At 52.1% G+C, this 20,769-nt stretch overlaps 8 protein-coding genes across 8 annotated transcripts; 5 read left to right on the top strand and 3 right to left on the bottom strand.

Moving 5' to 3' along the window:
- Positions 1-237: 237 nt before the first annotated feature.
- Positions 238-2,908, top strand: COCMIDRAFT_38979 (uncharacterized protein; the record flags this gene model as incomplete). Its single annotated transcript, XM_007692273.1, has 4 exons — positions 238-431; positions 483-914; positions 966-1,490; positions 1,738-2,908. The coding sequence occupies 4 exons, from the start codon at positions 238-240 to the stop codon at positions 2,906-2,908; spliced, it is 2,322 nt and encodes a 773-aa protein (XP_007690463.1).
- Positions 2,909-4,685: 1,777 nt separating this feature from the next.
- COCMIDRAFT_38978 (uncharacterized protein) lies at positions 4,686-5,531 on the bottom strand (the record flags this gene model as incomplete). The annotated part of the gene is made up of 3 exons (XM_007692272.1): positions 4,686-4,711; positions 4,772-5,221; positions 5,279-5,531. The coding sequence occupies 3 exons, from the start codon at positions 5,529-5,531 to the stop codon at positions 4,686-4,688; spliced, it is 729 nt and encodes a 242-aa protein (XP_007690462.1).
- A 2,377-nt stretch (positions 5,532-7,908) lies between these two features.
- Positions 7,909-9,583, top strand: COCMIDRAFT_101978 (uncharacterized protein; the record flags this gene model as incomplete). The annotated part of the gene is made up of 4 exons (XM_007692278.1): positions 7,909-8,010; positions 8,060-9,148; positions 9,205-9,483; positions 9,539-9,583. The coding sequence occupies 4 exons, from the start codon at positions 7,909-7,911 to the stop codon at positions 9,581-9,583; spliced, it is 1,515 nt and encodes a 504-aa protein (XP_007690468.1).
- A 522-nt stretch (positions 9,584-10,105) lies between these two features.
- On the bottom strand, positions 10,106-10,519 carry COCMIDRAFT_7475 (uncharacterized protein; the record flags this gene model as incomplete). The annotated part of the gene is made up of 2 exons (XM_007692258.1): positions 10,106-10,382; positions 10,431-10,519. 2 exons carry the CDS (start codon positions 10,517-10,519, stop codon positions 10,106-10,108), a joined length of 366 nt encoding a protein of 121 aa, XP_007690448.1.
- A 355-nt stretch (positions 10,520-10,874) lies between these two features.
- COCMIDRAFT_101926 (uncharacterized protein) lies at positions 10,875-11,665 on the top strand (the record flags this gene model as incomplete). The annotated part of the gene is made up of 3 exons (XM_007692277.1): positions 10,875-11,055; positions 11,113-11,317; positions 11,374-11,665. 3 exons carry the CDS (start codon positions 10,875-10,877, stop codon positions 11,663-11,665), a joined length of 678 nt encoding a protein of 225 aa, XP_007690467.1.
- A 921-nt stretch (positions 11,666-12,586) lies between these two features.
- COCMIDRAFT_101927 (uncharacterized protein) lies at positions 12,587-16,438 on the bottom strand (the record flags this gene model as incomplete). Its single annotated transcript, XM_007692276.1, has 2 exons — positions 12,587-14,931; positions 14,980-16,438. 2 exons carry the CDS (start codon positions 16,436-16,438, stop codon positions 12,587-12,589), a joined length of 3,804 nt encoding a protein of 1,267 aa, XP_007690466.1.
- A 550-nt stretch (positions 16,439-16,988) lies between these two features.
- Positions 16,989-17,844, top strand: COCMIDRAFT_101991 (uncharacterized protein; the record flags this gene model as incomplete). The annotated part of the gene is made up of 2 exons (XM_007692275.1): positions 16,989-17,451; positions 17,537-17,844. The coding sequence occupies 2 exons, from the start codon at positions 16,989-16,991 to the stop codon at positions 17,842-17,844; spliced, it is 771 nt and encodes a 256-aa protein (XP_007690465.1).
- A 1,701-nt stretch (positions 17,845-19,545) lies between these two features.
- On the top strand, positions 19,546-20,527 carry COCMIDRAFT_102020 (uncharacterized protein; the record flags this gene model as incomplete). Its single annotated transcript, XM_007692274.1, has 2 exons — positions 19,546-19,948; positions 20,013-20,527. The coding sequence occupies 2 exons, from the start codon at positions 19,546-19,548 to the stop codon at positions 20,525-20,527; spliced, it is 918 nt and encodes a 305-aa protein (XP_007690464.1).
- Positions 20,528-20,769: the final 242 nt, after the last annotated feature.

Genomic DNA, 20,769 nt, shown 5'->3' with positions numbered 1-20,769 from the left:
TGGGCCGCGTCTAGGACATGAATCGGGCTCGTCACCAGCTATTTCTAGACATAGAACCAACACCAATCGCTCATGGACGGCCTTGGGTACGGATACAGCTGGCCGATCCATGTCGGTGCATGCGCCTCCAAGTCGGCCTACGTCCCATAAAGCCCATATTAGACGCGCTGTACGCAGTTTTACATTGAAGTTTCCTTCTTCAGCAGCCAACACTCTTGTTTCACGCTCCCTTACAAGATGCGTCTCCTTGGCCTCCCTACCGCTATCCTGGCATTGGCCAGCATAGTCGAGTCTGCTGCGCTTCAACGCCGCGATGTTATCCAAGATCTACAGGATCAAGCGATTGCGGCATTGAAAGAGGCGGAGAACAACGGTTCCCTTGAAAGGAGAGCGAGCTGCTCGGTCTTCAACGCACCTGTCAGGAGGAATTGGTAAGATGGTGTGTTCTTCTGTTTTGCCAATCAAAACTAACAAGCCCCGAGGGATCATTTGAGCAAGAAAGAGCGCAGGGAATATATCAGCGCTGTGAAATGCTTACAGTCCCTGCCTTCAAAGTCCGACCCAGCACTGGTTCCAGGCGCCAAAACGCGATTTGATGACTTTGTCGGACAGCACATCAACCAGACGCGATCCATCCATGGCACTGGAAACTTCTTGACCTGGCATAGGTATTTCACTTTTGCCTATGAAAAGACTCTGAGGCAAGAATGTGGCTACAAAGGCTACCAGCCTTACTGGAACTGGTTCAGTTACCAGGATGACGTTACAAAATCTCCTGTTTTTGACGGATCCGATACAAGTATGGGTGGTGATGGCTCCTTTGTCGCGCACAACGGAAGTGTAGGTGGCGGTGGAACCATTTTCCTCCCTTCAGGCAATGGTGGAGGTTGCATCAAGAGCGGACCGTTTGAGGGGTCAGTACTCCCCGTACATACATTGAAAGTTTCCCTGACTGACTGTGCTAGTGTGCAAATCAACCTCGGTCCCGTGAGCCCAGCAATGGCTGGAGAGACCAAGGTCGCACAGCCACTCGACTTCAATCCTCGTTGCGCAAAGCGAGACATCACGTCGTATGCAGCAAAAACCTGGTTCACCAACACGAATCTGCTCAACGTCACAATCGGCGCTGCCTCCAAGAACATTGGCACTTTCCAGGACGAACTCCAAGGTCGCTTCGGTGATCGCTTCTTGGGCCTGCACGCCTCTGGACACTACATCATGGGTGGAGACGGCGGAGACTTTTACAGCAGTCCCAATGACCCTGTCTTCTATCTGCACCATGCCATGGTGGACCGTGTGTGGTGGATCTGGCAAGCTCTTCATCTTAACCAAGCCAACACTATCGCGGGTAATGTCGCTGCATTCCAACCCAACAGTGCAAAGACTCAACTCAAGGACATTATCGAGATGAATTGGCTGAACATAGAGCCAAAGACAATTGAGGAGCTCCTGGACACGTTGGATGCAGACCCGTTCTGTTACATCTACTTGTAATGCTTAATGAATATAGAAGTGTATATACTCGATATAATAGATTATTGTGAATATCTAGACGGAGAAACATAACTGCAAAGTTAGTGATGCATAATTGTCGACGTTGTATTTACCTTGGTGTACCAAAGTTAATGCAGCTGTGCGCTCCGCGGCACGCTGATTGGTTCGATCACGATCTACCGTCGAGTCCAGACCATCGGTTGTGCAACCTCTATCGAATTCAATGTCACGATACATTTCTAGAAAAAAACACAATGCAATGACGACTTCTATTTCCATCATCGGTGCAGGCATTGCAGGCTTGACGCTGGGCCGCAGTCTCTTACGCCGTGGCATTCCAGCTATCTTGTACGAAAAAGCAGCTTTGAAGCCCAGATTCAACTACGGCATCACTTTGCACGCGACAGCTTACAAACCACTCCTCAAACTTCTCGAAATTGATGAGGATGTGTTCAAGAGACGGGTAGCTGTTGATGCAGAGAATGATGGCTATGGAAAGATTGGCTTAAGTGTAGAGCTTCCAAGTCATGACGGCTTGTACGACACTCAGTCCTCTTTCCGTGCCAACAAAAACAAGCTGGAGCAGTTGTTGCGCGAAGGACTCGATATCCGGTGGGAACATTCGCTCGAGAGCGTAGAACCCTCTCTGAAAGGCACTAAGCTGCAGTTTCAGAACGGGGAGACAAATACAGCAAACATCATCATTGCGGCGGATGGTGTGCATTCGAGCATTCGAAAGCTTTTGTTACCATCCGCACAGCCTACTGTCTTGCCATATATCGTCTTCAGTGGGAGGAGGAAAATTGATCACGAGGCATTCGACAAGCTGTACGCGCCTGCGATGAGGGAAGCAAATGTCATTGAAGCGAAACGCGATGACGTGGTGCTCAATATCAGCGTCAACGAGAAGAAAGCCGAGGAAGTCAGCATCAGCTGGATATACTCACGCGCAGTACGCAGTGACTCGGATCTTCTTCACCAGCCGAACCGATCCACGGCAGACGCCAAAAAGATTCCCGAAAAACTATTTGAAGAAGCTCGAATTCTCAGTGGTCTCCAGCCTCCTTTCTCGGAAGTTTTCGATGCGCAGAAGATGCGAGGTGACAGGATACTTCATTGGCTCATGCGAACCCTACTGCCCCCATTGCTAGACATCCAAAGGCTGGCCGAAGACACTGGGGTGTGCTTCATAGGTGAAGCTGTTCATGCGGAACCAATTATCGGGGGCAACGGCGCCAACGCAGCCATTCTTGATGCGCTCTCGCTCGCGGACCAGATTGCGAGTGGCGATAGGGCGAGCATATCGAATTGGTATAACGAAATGTACCCGGTGTGGACGAAAGGAGTGGAGCGGAGCCGAGAGAGTATTGCCAATACGCATCGGCCGGTTAAGTCGGTTTCTGGTAATCTCTAAGGAGGAGGATGCTTGGTGTAGTGGAGAGGATTCTTGGGTGTGCAACTCAGGTTCTTGAACAGTTATACAGATAGAGACACACAAAGAGACCCGTGAGAAAATGCGTATACACAGCAAACGCAGTCTGACCTTCCAGCGTGACACCCATGACCGATAATTGACGTACGCACTCTAGATCCTACCTTCATCTCCCCAGCCCCCTCTATAGCACTTCGTATGTACACCAAACCCCCGGAACTCCCCTTGCAGGTATGATTCCTTCTTATCGCCTCTCAACCCCACCTTCCCTCCTCTCCCCAAAAAAGTCACCGGAATAAGAAAAAAAAAAGAGCGCAGTAGCGTACCAAATTCCCTACCTGCCCGCTCCTGTGCCCTTTCAAAAGGACCCTATACCCCGGACCCCTTCTAGCCGCCAATGCGCACATGCGGGCATTACCCTACCCACTTTTGTACCACGGCCATGGACAGCCGTCTTAGCGCCAAGCCAAATACCCGCCGCTACAGCCACCAATGTAGTACGCCCACCTTTCTCCGTCCTCGGTACCAATCACCCTCCTTACCTTTTTTTTTCTCTCTCCTCGCTCCGTCGTATGTTTGAAGGGCAAGGGCATGCGGGATATATGTGTGGGTGGGTGTGTTGAGTGTGGTAAGGATGCTAGAAAACTAGTGAATGAGTCGATTATGCCGGAGAAGGAAGGTGACGCAATACACCCTCTTTTTTTTTTGTCTGGCGGCGTGGGCGCGTAGGAGTTGGGTTTGGATTCTTTTGCGTTTGCTTTTGGACAAGGCTAGAACTACTATGCGAGGGAGGGAGGGGAGGTGGGATCACTACCATCTCGTGGCACAATGTCACTTGACAGGCTGGTTTGCAGTCAAGTGGTGGCGGTGTTGGATGTTGGTATGTTGGATTACCTAACTTCTACGTACGTATTTGCATGCGAGAACAAAAAAAAAGAGTGACTAGTGGCAAGTAGCGCAAAAGAGACCGGGACATCGTAGGCTGGGGGTGTGCCACGGCGTGAGCAGCCTGATCTGCACTGTGCCGCAACGTGAGGCTATACGTAAGTGTAGTACGGCGCGGTGGACCAGTGCAAAGGGATTGCGTACGGCACGGGTATTGTCTGTGCCGCGGCGGCTGTGTGGAGACGACGCGGCGAGATAAGGCGTCTTCGGCGTAATATGTGAGAATCGAGACTGAGCGTGTTGGGCGAATGCAGGCTAGGAGAGCGGTCTCGTGCCATTCCTTCGGAGTGGCCAGAACCAGCTCAGTAGTATGGTTGAAGTGGGTTTAGCTAGGGTCCTTTGTGTAACGCATTGACACGTTAGCTATGGGTGGAGACTGACGGAAAAGATACGAGATCCACGCGGACATGTGAAGAAGAATCACCAAGATCACGATGTCAGAATTCGAAAACCACCATGGTAAGAGTTAAAGCGCTGAATGAGTTGTTTATGCAAACCAAACAATGCATAGTTTCTATAAACGCCGTATTGCCCTGGATATTGCCTCTATTTCAAGACTAAAACACTGGTAGAATCCATGCATACTAAAACGGAAAGGGTATCGTGATTAAAAACAAGAAACATGAAGAAGAAAGAAAAAATGATACAGTGACGAAGAAAAAGCCTGCACACTTGATCCCATGATCCAAGTTCCTGGGAAAAGACAGTTGTAGCCGCGCGCGACCATCTTATGCACATAGACAAAGGTCATGGGGAGCACAGAAAGTTTGGTGTTGTCGTAACATTATCGAAACGAGCGTCGTAAGCCCAGCGCTTACTGCTTTGGACCATAGACCCAGTCTGACAGGTGTTAGTGGCCGAATGCTATGCGGAGACATGTGATATTCTCTATGGACTTACACTGTGCAGCGTACTTGACTTCCCATGCAGGTGGCATGCCCTGGCATGTCGCAGGCTTGTTGCCACCAGCAGTCTCCACACGATAGACAGTGGTGATGCCTCCTTGGGCGATACCCGCCTTGTGCTGCAGGTAGAGCCACTGGATAGCGGGAAGGCCGTTCTTTCCTGAGCATGCAGTCTTGGGTGCATCGACGGCGCCGAGTTTGGCGACCTGGCACAGAGGGTATGGGGTGCTGAGCTGGTCGAAGGCGAATGTTGGGGTGTTTGTTCCAGCAACATCGGCGAAGAAGTGGTGTCCAGCAACATTTTGAAAGCCTTGAGCTTGAAGACTCATGTCGACTAGTTGGGGGGCCCATTCGGCCATGGAGAGGGCAAGGGGGGAGATGGTTGCAATCTTCCATTTTGCATCTCGGTCGTTGTTGAGTTTCGTACCGATATCGTACAAGGTGGCTGGGAAGGCAAACGTTAGGGCTGCTTCTGTATGCAATTCAAAAAGAAGGGACTTACCAACAGCACCAGTAGTACCAGGAACTGCGCTTGCATTTGCACAGGTATAGTTCTGTGTACCGATTCCAAGTACAACATACTTGAGTGCCATACCATCCGGGCTTGTAAGGTCACTTTGAGGGAAGAGTTTGGCAAGATTGTCGAGATTTTTCGCAGGAGTGTAGTTGTGCGGCTTTCCAGGAGCCGGGGGAAGAGCAACTGCATAAGCAGAAGTGGCATAGAAGAATGCTGCCGCGATTGCAGAGAAGAGCATATTGACGAATGTTGGCACAAGTTGACGTTGGGAGAGTTGTTGATAATGTAATGTCTGAGTAGAACCAAAGGAGCCTGTCCCTTATTCTTTGCCAATGTCGAGGTGTTCGAGGAGGTACTTGTTGTATCACGACTTTCTGGCGCTGGCGGTTGGATACACTTATACCTTCTACACTGAACTTTGTCCTGGGCCGTTCGGCAGGCGGCCTGCATGGGTGTGCATGCGCTGCCATGTGTATGTACGTCAACACAGACCACCATCCTGACCAGATCTATAATATCAATCCTTGAAGCGACATGCACACCAAAGGCTGGTGAGACCTGGAGGTGGCCCTAGCGCGTCAGGGTGGCCGTTCTTGTGCATAGCACTTTGCCGCTCCTGGCAAGCTGGGTAAAAGGCTTGTACCTCCTATAAGCGCTGATACGTGCACACTCAAGCCCCAATCGAGGAATGTGGAGAGCGCTACGATGGACATCTGTTTTTCTGCTGAGCCGCGTTCCCGTGGCGCCGTCTTTTTTGGTGCTGAGCCTCTATTTGCGCATGTGGGCGTGGATAGATGTTGGCATCTTAGCCAGCAGCTCCATAGCCAAGGCAGAAACCAACAGCATGGGCGAGGATTTGGCGTAGGGAGGTGGCATGGCCGTCTCACTCTTTCGATAATTCTCAAAGGAATTTACAGTTTCAGTGTCGGACCTTCCCGACGAAGACCAAACACCGGCACAGATTCGGTAATTCCACAACTTGGAGGTCGGGTTCGCGCTCGTGTGTCCGAACGGGAGGCTGGCTTGAGGTCCGAGCACTTTGGCTTTCACTGCCTGTCTGTGCGCTGCAGGCGCCTTGCATACGTCTGGCCGATAAAAAGACCTGATGTGGCCCAACAATGACAGCAAATGACCCGATAGTGGTATGCACGCTCTATCGAAAGCCCCGCTTCGAGCCGTAATGCGGGCTAATTAATTGGGTCTATATCAGAGGCCGACGGAAGATACGGCAGTCATAAGCTCCCTGTCAGACCGTTGGAACGTTGGAACATTGCTGCCTCGTTGCCTGAGGATTACGGCATGGGTCGCGTTGGTGTCTCATCGATGACGAGTCTATTGAAACACATTCTTTTTGCACAGCTTCGGCTAGGCGCGTCTATCCTGACGCTCGCTGTGTAAGAGGTTGAGCATGCTCTCTCCAGCTGACTCCGGATTTTTTTTGTTTCTGGCCCAGTTTTCTATATCTGTACGAGCAGGGGGGGTTCGCCTTGCCTAGTCATGGATACCGGCAAACATGCTTGATGAAACCTCCTCTATAGGGAAGCTGTATAAGCGGAAGTCTGCTGAGCAAAGTTGTGCTCCGGACTTCGAGACCCGAATATTCGCAAGCCGCAAAATGTGCTCCTATCGTCTGACAACCCATGGAGCCATTCCAGGTAGGTAGATGATAAGAGAGGGGTAAGTAAGTAATGTTGGCGTGTTAGTGTGCTGCATGGCGGCCAAAGGAGTGATATTAGCCCGCTTTCTCTTTCGCTGCGCTGCGCAGTCAGCTTGCACTTGCACTTAGTGGAGCACAGCAAGCTAGCGGGTGCGCCCGTGGTGCATCATGGGACAACGTCGGGGAGACAATGAACAAAATCACCCCGACGTTTCCTCAGGACGCGCAAGGCCAGCACCGTGCGAAGGATCCGCAAACTCGAACGACTGTTTGTAAATCCATCGAGTTCGCATGGTGAACTGTGTCAGAACACGAAGCGAACTGTTTCAGCGATCCCACACTACTCCGCGACACTTCCCCAACCTAACGAACGCCTGCGGGAGGCAGCCTTGATTTTGTGGACATCGCTCTTGGTAACGGGCCGTTGTTTGGATCCGCATTTTGGCGTGCTTCTCAAACAGCTTGACGGGTAGCTTCTGTGTAAGCTGTACTGTGACATCTGAGACTGTGACATTTGTCGTGACAGCAGATGCGCCCCGTCCTGCCTGTAATCTACCGTGTACTTTTGTTTCTCGAACCAGCCCAAGTCGGTACGGTGAATACTGAAGCCGTATCCAATTCAGCCGACCACGGACAATTGTACCATTTCCTTGGATCGCCCATCGCGGCTGTCAAGTTTCGTATTTCTCACACCTCTGACATGGCGCCGTGATTCTCAACCCTTTTATTTCGAATATGTGTAGTATAGGAGTGAGCAATTATATGGCGAGAGTGTGGCGGACAATCCCCAGGAAACCGTGACTTTTGAACTCCAGACAAGGGAGCGTTAGTAAAAGTGGGGCTAGTTCTCGCCACAGCTCTTTCGCCTGGCTTGACAGTCGTCGTGCAGTACCGTGCTTACTCCAACACCAAGGTGCCATCAACCAGCACTGAACGAGCAGCTAGCCAAGACATCGTCATGGCAGTTGTAGGTGATCACGAAACTTCAGGTTTTTGGCTATCGCTGGTGCCGTTGGCTAGCTTGCATCCAATAGTTGCAGGTGTATTGCTTATCACCGTGGTAAGAACACCTCCATCAACACCCTGCCGAAGCTCATGTTTCAATCAAGCCTATATTCGCATACGCCTTCTATAACTTGTTCCTGCATCCTCTCCGAGGTTACCCCGGGCCACTATTGTGGCGCTGTTTCCGCTTCCCGTACGTTGTCTCCACCCAACGCGGGCAGATCCACAGGCGTTACAATGAGTTTCATGCCAAGTATGGGCCTATTGTACGCATAGCACCAAACGAGCTGTCTTATGCCGATGGCCGGGCCTTCGGAGACATTTATGCCAACCGGCCCGGACATCAGCCCTTTGAGAAGACGCGAACCTACTTCAAAAAGATGACGCCAGATGAGCCAACTACAATCATGGATTGGCATGAAGATAACCACGCAAGGTATCGACGTGCTTTCACCAACGCTTTCTCAGAAAAGAGTCTCAAGAGCCAGGCCCCAATCATAGAGCAGCATGTTGATGGCTTCATGGCACAACTAAAGAAACGTAACACCGTAGACCTCACCGACTGGTTCAATTTTCTCACTTTTGACCTCGCTGGCGACCTTACTTATGGCGAGTCTTTTGGATGTGTTGACAACGGGAAAGCACATCCGTGGGTCGAGATTGCACAGGATTTTGGCAAGGGACTTTCTATAATTGCAGCAGTCAATCTTTACCCCCCTATTGACAAGGTCTTGCGATACATTATCCCAAAGCGGATTCTGCAACGGAGTGTAGACCATCGCCAGATGAGTTATGCACAGGCCAAAAAGCGGATAGCACGAGATGTAGAGCGATCAGATTGGGTGACGCCAACGAAAAAGTACACTGATCAGAAAGACCAGTTCACAGACCAGGAGTGGGGCATGAACTTGTTGGTAATAGCGTTTGCCGGAAGCGAAACCACGGCCAGTGCACTAACCGCCATTACGAGGATGCTGGTTCAACACCGAGGTGTTCTTCATCGTTTGACACGTGAGGTTCGAGAAAGGTTTCAAAACGAAAGCGACATTACCGTTGCAACAACAAGCGACCTGCCGTTCCTCAACGCGGTAATACACGAAGGCATGCGTCTTGGCCCGCCTGTTGTTATCGGATTACCCCGAGTCGTGCCAGATGGTGGGGATCTGGTGTGTGATCGCTGGGTTCCTGGCGGAGTAAGATGCATTTTTGGTCATATCCAATGTTTCACAGCTGACACAACATGTTCTAGACCTATGTCGTTTTTAACCAATTCTCCGCATTTCGCCAGTCATACAACTTTTCCAATCCCAACTCATTCATCCCGGAGCGCTTTCTCACCCCCAATAAAAACGACGATATGACAGTATTCCAGCCTTTCCAGATGGGCAGACACGTGTGCATAGGCATGAAAGTTGCCTATCAGGAATTGCGGCTCATTCTTTCAAGGCTGTTATGGAGTTTTGATTTGGCATTGAAGGACCCGAGCGATGTATGGGACTGGGGTGAGCAAAGCACCTATATTTTTTGGGTAAGTGCGCCATTGGAATGATATTTTGATGAAGCAATTGCTAAAGGTGGATTAGGAAAAGAAGCCGTTAGAAGTTGCACTGCGCCACGTGAACAAGTGAAATATGGAGTTATGACACTTCCCTCAGTGTCCAATTTGAGTGGGCGGGTATGGAGATGAAAACAGGCAAGAATGTAATGATCGGATATTGCAAGCTCAGTATACCGTGAGATGGTAGTCATAGCATTATTTGTCCACTACCGCAAGTTTGTCCTTCTATCACTTCTTCTCTCCAAGTATTTATTCCAAAGAAAAGTAAGAATCATAGTACAAATCGCGCAGGATCAGACTGCAGTCTCAATCACGTAATTCTCAACTGCCAGCACATGATGATTGAGACAGTCATAGTCGCGCTGACAATGTTCGACTTGAGTGTAGCACGTATGGGTCGATCATCTATACCGGTGCTGATTTTGGACTTGCCTCAACCGCGCACGCCAGATTCGAATGTGCGCCTACAACGCGACGCCGTATACGTCGCGCTTGCTTCTGGCGGACTCGACGATTGGCATCCCACGACTAACATCCACACCAATTTTGATGCAGTACCATTGCAGGAGAGCACTTATGGCCATGGCGAATATCACGGAGCAGCTTTGCGCGCCTGGATAGCGCTTTGGTAGGCTTCCAAATCAACGTTGCCAGCATCCCAAATAAGGACGGCCTGAACCGAGACTGCCTTGTGCTTTGTCTGCTGCACATAACCGATGACGTTCAGCCAGGTGCCAACATCCACGTCTGTATTTTTGGCGCGTTCCAGCACATGCTCAATATCTAGGTAGGCAATGACAGGGTCGGCAAGTACGGGATAGTTGTGTTTGAGGCGTAAGGTTGCCGTCTTCACAGTGTACTCATCGATACTGCGTTGGTGTCAGCCGCTGCATGTTAGTCTCACGGGCGCGATATACCAGCCCAGGAAGCGGACTTTTGTGCCCCGCGCACATTTTGGGAGGTCGCTGAGCAACACAAGGCTGGAGGCAGGCGGAGCAGACGACATGGTGGTTGAAGACACAGAAGGCGGTAGAAACTAAGGCCGGGGTCCGCTGTGCACGTGCCAAGGTTAGTGCGAGCGACATCATACCCTCGTGCATCCAGGCCCGATTCATGACCAGCCAGGCAGCCCTCAAACACTTCAGCACCGCACCACCAACACTACAAACACGCCCGAATCCTCTTTCCTCCGCGACTCCTCTAAAGCTTTCTTCATCCTCCACACAGTACGTCCAAGTCGCGCATCGCCCCGCAGCCCCGCCATCCCACTCTTCGATAGGCACCCGAAGCGCCTATCTGAGCCCACAAGAGTAGCGTGCGATAAGTCCAGAGCTGATCGAGATATATAGAGCTACGTCAACATGAGCGGCTGGGGTCTGGGCTGGTTCGGCGGCGGCCAGGCGAAGAAGGAGGCCCCCAAGAAGGCCATCCTTCAGCTTCGCGGCCAGCTCGAGATGCTGAACAAGAGAGAGAAGCACCTGCAAAACCAAATGGACGAGCAGGATGCCTTGGCGCGAAAATACGTCTCTACCAACAAGCAAGGTACGTGTATATTGTCCCCTGTACTCCCCCGGATAACGTCGCTGACAGTCATCACAGCTGCCAAATCTGCATTACGGCGAAAGAAGCAGTTTGAGCATTCGCTCGAGCAGACAAGCTCCCAGATCATGACTCTCGAGCAGCAGATCTACTCTATTGAGTCGGCGAATATCAACAAGGAGACGCTGGATGCTATGAAGAATGCCGGCGCCGCCATGAAGCAGATACATGCTGGTCTAACTATTGACAAGGTTGACGACGTCATGTACGTCATACTCGAGATCGCTTATTTTCAGAACCAACCACTAACCGCATGTTTAGGGAGGGCCTGCGCGAACAACACGCTATTGGGGAAGAGATCAGCGAAGCAATTACCTCGAGCGTCGCCAACAACGGTATCGACGAGGACGAGCTAGACGAGGAACTGGCCGAACTACAACAAGAGAAGCTGGATGAGCAAATGCTCAATACTGGCAGTGTACCCATTCATGACGCGCCCTCGAGCCAAAAGTTGCCACAGGCGCCCAGCACGAATCCTAAGGCGCCGCAGCGAGTCGAGGAAGATGACGAGGAAGAGGAGCTGCGGAAACTGCAGGCGGAGATGGCCATGTAAGCTGACATGGCTCACACCAGATATGGACATCGCCAATGGGCGGTGATGGTCTTTAGGCGTATGGCGATATGGTCAGAAGCCCAGGTTATAGGCTTCAACTTTTTTTTCTCCCTTTGATTCCTCACTATTTCCCTTTTGTGTCACTTGCGGCATCTAGTTGTTTCTTTGGATCTTCGTATCGAATGCACCCAGACTTTGTGTTTGGAGGCTGCACGTAGCGAAGAATGGCAGGGAATGGAGTATATGGCAGGAAATGGAGAACATTAATACTTTGCAATCTCAGATGCAATTCAGTGTATGTTTTCCGTGGTGACTTGTTCCTTAGCTCGGTGGACCTTTTCTCTGGTAGCCAATCACCACTGAGCTTGTGTTTTGCCGTAGATAAGCGGCGCAATACTTACTGATTCGACAATTCCCAGAACAAAACATGGTCTACAAGCAGGTTACAACTGGTTGCATTTGTACACACATAGACGATTGTGGAAGAGGTAGGTGTAAAAGACGGGCTTTTTTGATCATTCATACATGCAGTAGCAGCCATTAGAGCGTGTGCTCCTATACTTTTTTTATCCGGTTCAAATTTCACTTTTGAGGGTTTACCATGGAGTACAAGCCAAAAACACCCATCTACGCCCATCCCCAAAGAGCAAAACTCCTGCTTAACTCCCCCTCCAATCAAGCTACGCTGTTGATGGGTATCGGATACAGTAGTTTCGCTCCATCACGTGTTAAACGCCGATAAGTAGCAGTCCGATAGGTTCAAAAAAACGCATAGTGGCCTATTTTTTTACAACTTTTCAAAGGGACAACCAAACACGACGCTGTTGCGCAAAAGAGTAGAGTTCAGTCGAGCTAAGGCTGAAAGAGGAAAGAATATACATGCCATCGCTGAATAGCTAAAACATTGTAAAAGCAAGACTCCTACTCCGTTTTTGCAGCTTCCTTGCTCGGCTCGGCCTTGGTGCTCTCTTCTGCTCGGGCCGAGCTATCTGCAGTCGACTCAGCCAATGGATGCCGCAACGGGGTGCCATTCGGGACTGCTGGTGAACCGGGAACAGGAGTGATAGGCTCGACGCTTGGGCGGTGTGACGGAGCTGTGGGAGGTGCGGGGGTTGAAGTCGAGTGTGGCCCCGTGGCAGGCGGTGCTGGCGATGCGCCAGTCATGTTGGGCATAAACTTTTGAGGTTCGCTGTTCTCGCGCGGAAGTGCTGGCGACGCTGAGTTGGTTCCTGATGGAGGCTGTCCAGCTGGCTTTTGTTGCTGCTGCTGGTGTTGAGTCAACGTGTTGGCTGCGGCATCTGCGGCGATTGCAGCTGCGGTGCCAGCGGCAGTAGCTGGTACAGTGACGGGTGTGTTCTCCGGTTTGGCAGCGACATTTCTCTTCACATGCTTGTTGATACTCTCCACACCGCAGATGGATTCGAGCAACTTTCTTTCAGGTTCCGTCAACGATGCTTCGGGCACGGTCCTGTCTACGCACGCCCGGATAGCATTGTCAACCTTCTTTTGCTCGTCAGGCCCTGGTCTCTTCTCCAAGTACACGAGACGATACGCTTCGAGCTGGCGAATGAGGTCTGGATGTACACCAATGGGGTACCGACCGGAAGGATGTGGAGCTGAGCCCTCATTTGATGAACCCTGATGTGCGGGAGCTTGGGACGGCGGTGGACCGTAAGGCGAGGCATTACGTTGGGCGGGTGATGCGGTAGGCGCATTGGCTTGCTGGCCGGCTGCGGGGTATGGCGGATACGGACGAGGCGGTGCTGGGCCATATGGACTGGCGCCAGTGGTAGCGTATGGCCCGCCATAAGGGCTTGGTGCCGAGGGCCCACTGTATGGTGATTGCTGTGGTGCGGCCGTCGGAAACAGGACACCATACTGCCCGCTTGGCCCGGCTGATGAGTTGGCGGTTGGCGTTTGCGCATTGGGTGGCGGGTAGGGCCGTGGAGGGTTTGCAGCTGGTGGGCTGGCGCCTGTGTTGCCACCGGCCCAAGGGGATGCATAGGGTGAAGGGTGGGGCGCATTTTGTGGCCCATTGGAAGCAGCAGCATTGCCTTCACCGCGAGCCATGCTAGGAGGTAGACGAGGCTGCGCAAGACTCGGGGGTAGTCTAGGTGGCGCTTGCGGCATGGCATGGGTCATGCCGGGATGATATGGATATCCAGGCTGGGGATAGGGCTGATACCCGTTGGGAGGCGGCTGATAGTATTGTGGTCGTGGTGCGTGATTGAGAGGAGGACTGGCTTGTCTCTTCCTGCGCTCCTTCTCGATCGAGACCTCGGGATTGATTCGCCAGAGGTATCCTTTGCCTTCTTTGTCGCCCTTCATGAAGGCATCGTGCTGACCTAGATTGTGTCGCACGCTAGATTGCCAGCCGCTCGTAGTCGTCTTGAACTTGTACCAAGGATACTTGCGCTCAATGTAGGTGTAGATGGACTGCAGATTCATCTGACCGGTAGGGGAGGATGAAATAGCTTCGTGAATAAGAACCACGTAGTTTGCAGTAGGACGTTGAAGCTGCTCTTCAGTGTAGTCTTCGATACGCATCTCGGGTGAAGGGGTCCGTGGTGGTCTCATCGGCTTGGCTTGTTTCTGGAGACCAGACAAAGTACCATCACCGTGCTCGGTAGACTCCACAATACCATCGTCTTCTCCGTCACCAGCATTCGACTCTTTGCGCTTGGGTGCTTTTGGCTTAATTGTCGGTATGGGTATATCGGCGGGATCGATACCAGCTGCCCTCGCTCTCTCGATGTCCTTGGCCTGCTTGATGAGCTGAGATCGCTGACGCTTTGACATGATGCCGTCTTTGGGTGGCCTGCCAGGACCCTTGCGCTTTTCAACCACGTGACCAATGAGGTTTCTGGGCAAGTTGTGCTGTATGGCCATTTCCTCTGTGATGAGACCGTCTATGTCGCCAGCTTCGAGCTCGCCTTCGTGTGGTTTGCGCAACAAAGGCGGGCTGTCATTTGGCGGAGGCTTGCTTGGCTGCTCAGTCTTAGTGGCCGCGGGAATGTCCTTGACAGACTCTTCGGCAGGTGCTTCGTCCTTGACAGTTGTCTTTGCAGGGGTCTTGGCCGGCGCTTTGCCCTTCTCCTTTGGTTCCTTTGGCTCCTTGGGTTCCTTCGGCTCTTTAGTCTCCTTGGACGGAATCGACTCCTTGTCCTTCCCATCCTTTTGCTCTCTTGACTCCTTGCGCTCTTTATGCGCTTTGGGTTCCTTGGCAGACTCACGAGCAGACTCTTTAGTCTTGCCCGAATCCTTGACTTTGATCTTAACCTTCTTTGCTGGAGGCTCTTCCGGAGTGAGTTCACGGTGCTGGGATTTCCTCTTGTGTGCCTTTTTGCTGTCTTTTGAGGTGGATGCTGGCGGTAGGTTCTTGATCTTGAGTTTGAGATTAGTCTTCTGGCGAGGCTTTGGAAGTGGCTCTTCGTAATCGTCCATTTCCTCGTCGGCCAATCCATCGTCATCGTCGCTGTCGCTTACGGGGTGGTGGTAATAGACGTGGCGCGGGTTGACGCTCTGTTGGTCTTCGCTCTCAGAACTGATGTGTTCGTCGCTTTCCAGCTGACCATTGCCGTTCTCAAAGGAAAAGCTCATAGGACGGGAGCCGGATTCTTGGCGATGTCGCTGCTGCTCGGTAAGTGCGACGTCGGGTAGATAGAAGTGGATATTGACAGCGCCTATGAGCAGGTGGTCGCCATGATCCAGAGGAACGGTTTCGCCCTTTGGGTAGAAGTCGCCCTCATGATGCAGGCCGTTGTTGCCCAAGACGTGTATGCAAAAGTGGCCAGCATCAAAGTCGAAGAAAATCTTGGCGTGCTCGCGCGAAATGCCCTTGGGCCCCAGAGAGCCGGTCTTGGCCATGATTTGCTGGGGGTGGATGGGCACGAAGGGACAGTCATTGGGATCTTCGGGCACATGACCGTCGAACTGGGCAGGCACTTCGGGAAAAGTTTGCATAAGCATGTTCTGGGGAGCGCGCTCGGCGGGGTTCTCTTCAGCAGCTTCGCCGGCTGGATGGGAGTTTGAGCTGAGGGAGTGGGAGGCATTGCTCTGGCGGCGCTGCTGGAACTCCATTGGCATGGACTCGATAGGCACGTTGACGATGCCACCTTTCTCTGAGATGACGCTGCGAGCACCGCGACGGTCGCGCTTCTTCTTCTTGCGGTCCTTTTTCCCGTTGAGGTACTCCTCTGCGGCCTTGGTGTGGCCTTTGGCATGCAGCGCCTCGGCCTTGATGAGGCGCTTCATATCACGGTGGGCGAGGTGGATATTGCGCCCGAGCGTGATCTGGTAGGTGTGCATGTAGTAGGAGCCGTCGTCAAAGCGCAGGCGCGCAAAAGCCGTGAGGCGCTCATTTGTGGTTGGGGGCATGAAGGGGTCCAGAGCAGGGAAGGCAGAGGCAGCGGTGGCGACATCCATGGGCAGCGGAGCAGCGACGGCAGTGGTTGCGGCCATGTCGCCGTTCATGTCGCCATTCATGTCGGCAGACTGGGCGAGATTGATGGGGTCGGCGAGAGGGGAGATTTGGGGATGGCCGGGGGTGTTGGCTGTGTTCATGTTGTCGATGGCGTCCATGGGACCGGGATGGGCAGGCGCATCCTCTGCGCTGGGGGCAGGCAGGGCTGGCGGCGCATCGGTGGTGGTGGTAGTGATGGTGGAAGCCATGTCGGAAGCGCGCTGGTGGTTGATGGACGGGTGGCCGGGGGCGGGGGAGTCATCTTGGGCGACGACATGGTGGAGCTGCTCGCTAGACGGGGCTACGGCCATGCTGCTGCCGCCATGTTCGGAGGGAGCTGGGCGGGGGTTGGGTGTCGTGGCTATCGTGGTGGCTATCGGGTGGTGGTGCTTGACGTGGGCGAGGGCGAGAGCGAGGTGAGGTTTTGGGCCGGGGGTCGTGGATGGCGCCCTCTGCACACGGACGCGGTTTAGCGGCGCGCTTGTTTTTTCTAGTGATGCAGCAGGGCGTGGGCGGATATCGCGCAACACGTAGAGTATACAAGAGAGACAGCAGGCAAAAGGCCAGAGTCGAGCTGTCGCAAACGAGCTGGTGTTGTCGGAGAGAGAGACTTGCGCCGGGCCTAATCTTGCTGCACGTGCCATGACCGCAGAACCATCGTACTTTCTTAGTGTAGCAGGGCTACTGCTCCTTCCATACTAGTCGGTCCCGCCTCGTCCAGCCAGTCGCCCACAATCATCATCATCATCAATCACATCAATCACATCAATCACAGCAAAGCACTGCACAACACTATTCTACTCTACCCTACTCTACACCATACTACACGACACTACACCGCACGGCACGGCAAAATACTCCATGGCTCCCAAAAAGAAGGCCTTGCCTGCCGCATCCACCAAGTCTGCTGCAACACCCCAGCCCGCCCACACACTGCCCAATTGGCCTGCCTTCAATCCCCTCGTCCCAGAAGCAGACGTAGCGCTGCGACAAGTCCTCCCCAATCAGATCATCACCATTCCCAACTTCTGGCCAGCGGCGTTATGCAAGACCTATGTATCTTTTTTATCTTCGCTGCCGCTGACTACCACTCCCGGGAAGCCCAAAAAGGGCGATGCAGTGCGAGTCAATGATCGCTTCCAGATTGACGACCCTGCCTTTGCTGAAAGGCTGTGGAGTCAGACGGCATTGAAGAATCTTGTGACGGGCGCGTTGGGCTTGGATGAGAAGCAGCGGCACAGTCTGTGGGGCGGCGACGTTGTGGGTCTCAATCCCAACATCCGCATCTACCGCTACACCAAAGGCCAGTTCTTTGACCAGCATTGTACGTCGGTGCCGCTTCCTCGCCTACCACCCAGCCCTACCTACTCTACTCAATGCCAACTGCTCTATGCCACTAACTCGCCCAGATGATGATTCAAACAATGTCACAATTCCTGGCTCGCCACCAGTCCAAGCACGAACCACTTGGACCTTGCTGCTTTACCTAACCTCTCCTGCAACCGGATGCATCGGTGGAGAAACTGTCTTCTACCCAGACCCACCCAAGTCCAAGTTCAAGACCAGAGGCCCTCCACCCGAGCCGCTGCAAGTAGACCTTCAAGTCGGCCTTGCCCTTTTGCATCGCCATGGCCCAGATTGTATGCTGCACGAGGGGCGCCAAGTCGTCGGCGGCGAGAAATGGGTAATCAGAAGCGATCTATGCGTCAAACGCTGATGAGTCTGGTTTCTTCAACCAAGTCTCGGTTCAGAGCCCCGACTCTGTCATTCAACAAACCCCATTTCTTGCAACCTGGTTCCTGTTGAAAAATCGCAACGCCAACTCCGGAATGCCCAGGTGCAGGTCACATTGCGCTTATTGTCGAAATGTATCACCAAATCGCAGACTCTGGTGCTTGCCAGACAGTGATAGCAACTCACAATCACCTCGCCATCTTGTAAGCTGGTTGATACATACATCAAACTCGTCAAATGACCCAAATACGGCAAGTTCATGAGCACATCTTCCAACGGTGGCTTTGGCGCTCATCAAACATCACCGACAAGCCAAGGCTTGGCCAGGAAAGAAGATGAACTGAACTATGTCTTTTTCGAAGTGGCTACATACACACAACCGTGCATTCTGTTCTCCTTGTGGACCTCAACCTGCCAGGTCCATCTTAGTTCACGCGCGATGCCTACCTCCATCCATCTTAGGCTATAGTTCCCTCCTGCACGTGTACCACACTTCTCCTCCAGCATTGCCACAATCAGCATTGGAGCATATCTGGCTTCCGGCCACCAAATCGTAGTGCTTTTTACAAACAGAGTGATACCAGCCGAGATTAGAAGCATGATTTGCTAAAACGAACAGTTCCGCATTGTCCTTCTTGTCAAATGCCCAAACGTCTCGATGAGATTCAACGGCCACTTGACAGCGGGGGCAGATCCTGCTACCGGAACGCTCACCATCATTGTAATGATCGCATGGTCTACATACCCACCCCGCCTGTCTATCGTCCCGGCCTTCTTGTGCATGTTGTTTTTGAAATCGTTTACGGTTGCGTGCTTGAATCGCTTTGGGATCCGCACGTTCTGAATGGGGCTCTCGCGGGCCTTCTTTGGGAGAAGACATGCCGCATCCCATCTGAAAGATCTTGTGTTCGAGCGGAACAACCTGCCACTGGAAAAGCTCACAGAAGAATTATATATATACTTCCTGTGTGTGCTTGCTTCATTCATGTTGATTGCTTCATCCATCGCTCATGACTACGCTGGAAAGCCCCATGGCCGACTTGTTACTTTCTTGCCAAATGACTTCCTTACCATATGGGCAAGGTTTGCAATACCAATCATGTTACTTACTTGTCATGCCAGTACGTGACTAACGGGGTGGACTTGTAAGCTGTCCACGTGCCAAGACTACTTTTCACACTCGTGTGAGTGTATTGCTGTAATTTAGACTGGATCCATGTTCCCTGTGTATTGCAATAGATCTACTTCATAAAACCGTCAAATTCACTACTGTATTGGCAAAACTCACACTGTTTTCCATCACAAGGTAGTGATTGAACAGGTAGCCTGCGTGTACTCTATCCAACAAGTCGGACCAAGTACATGATTCATGGGGTCTGTTAGTGGTATCTTAGCCCTTCTTTCCCTCTGCGCCACCAGAGTCTTCTCAAGATTCGATTGGACTCGTGTGAGGGCGAGAATAACATGCAGATAGTAACAACAATGCATGTACCCGCACCAAAGCGTAACGCCTGCTGCGACGGGCCCTATCAAGGTGCGCCACCATGTTGCACGACTTTTGTGAGACGCGCACACCCTTGCACTCGTCCCCGCTGAAGAATTCTGTTCAAGTACCAAGATGTGCCACCTTTGTAGACCACATTGCCTCTCACCTCTTCTTCCCTTCTTTACGAATAAACTTACCATGTTGGAAGCAGGACTCATACGTACTTCAGTGTATGAGAAAACAACAGATGCCCCACAGCAGGGGCAGGAGATGAGTCCCGTCTTTGGACGCTCGTGGGATACATACCCCGGAGGCTATCCCATGCTGGCCGAACGCATTGCTTTGAAACCACAGACAGCTATCTATCGCAGATTCGACGCCCTGAATTCTCGGCGTATACTGTATCTTCAAGCCGAGCTTTGTTCCCTAGAGAGCCGTCTGCGAAAAATGGAGGAACAAGAAGACCAGGAAAATAAGAGGGACAAAAGAAGATTTACCGAGTTCGCAGTCGACTATAACTGCATGCTCAAAGCCAAGGATGGCGAGGGGAAGCCACACTTAGAACTTCTTGAGAGAATTGGGGAAAAGTTGAGCCAGTACAGTGAGTTAGAATGTCACCAGAAAGGTAAATTGAGGGCAACATGACTAAAATGCTACACTCATAGATGAAGCGCTTCTACAAGTCTCAAACTTATCCCAAATCCCAGCACCGCAGAAATTCGATCTTGCTGACATCCAACACTTCCTAGACAGCAAGGCCATGGAGTCCAACCTTCTCAATGGTATTGACTCACCTACTTGGGGCTCTTGTGACAAATCTGGAGACCATGCGCCAGACCTAGTTGGAGTACACCCTCGCCCAAAGGCTGATGATTTCTCTCGCTGGATTGCAGAGGAGTCGGTACGGCTGTTTTCCTGTGGACTCGGTCGTCTCACAAAAGGCACTCCCGGTCTGGGACGCAAAGTGTATTATGACTCGCAAATCCTGAAGATCACGTCTTGGTTGACGTGTATCCTGGCATCGCTATTGCCCATTGCATCCATCTTGGTCCTGTTGAATGTGCCATCACTCAAAGGCAGGCTTTGGGTCATTGCTGCCTTCAATATCTTGATGAGCGTGTGTTTGAGGACGTTTACGGAGGCGAAGAAGTCAGAAGCATTTGCCATTACTGCTGCGTAAGTCGATCCTTCACAAACATGTTTTCTGGCTTGTGCTGACCCTTGTAGCTTTGCTGCTGTTCAGGTGGTGTTTGTAGGAACGGATCGTGACCCGGGTACCCAATGAGCGCTTGTCGTTTGGTGGTGGCGCTCAGGTGTCGTCTTTCAGTAACGTGTCCGTGCACCTCGTGCACGGATTCATCTCGTGCACGCCGAACACCATCTCAGCGATCTCAAAAATGAGGCTGTACAACGCCACATAAT

This window comes from Bipolaris oryzae (assembly GCF_000523455.1).
Source record: "Bipolaris oryzae ATCC 44560 unplaced genomic scaffold scaffold_124, whole genome shotgun sequence".
Taxonomy (NCBI): domain Eukaryota; kingdom Fungi; phylum Ascomycota; class Dothideomycetes; order Pleosporales; family Pleosporaceae; genus Bipolaris; species Bipolaris oryzae.
Note: the sequence above shows the minus strand (reverse complement) of the source record. Positions and strands in the feature narration are given on the sequence as shown.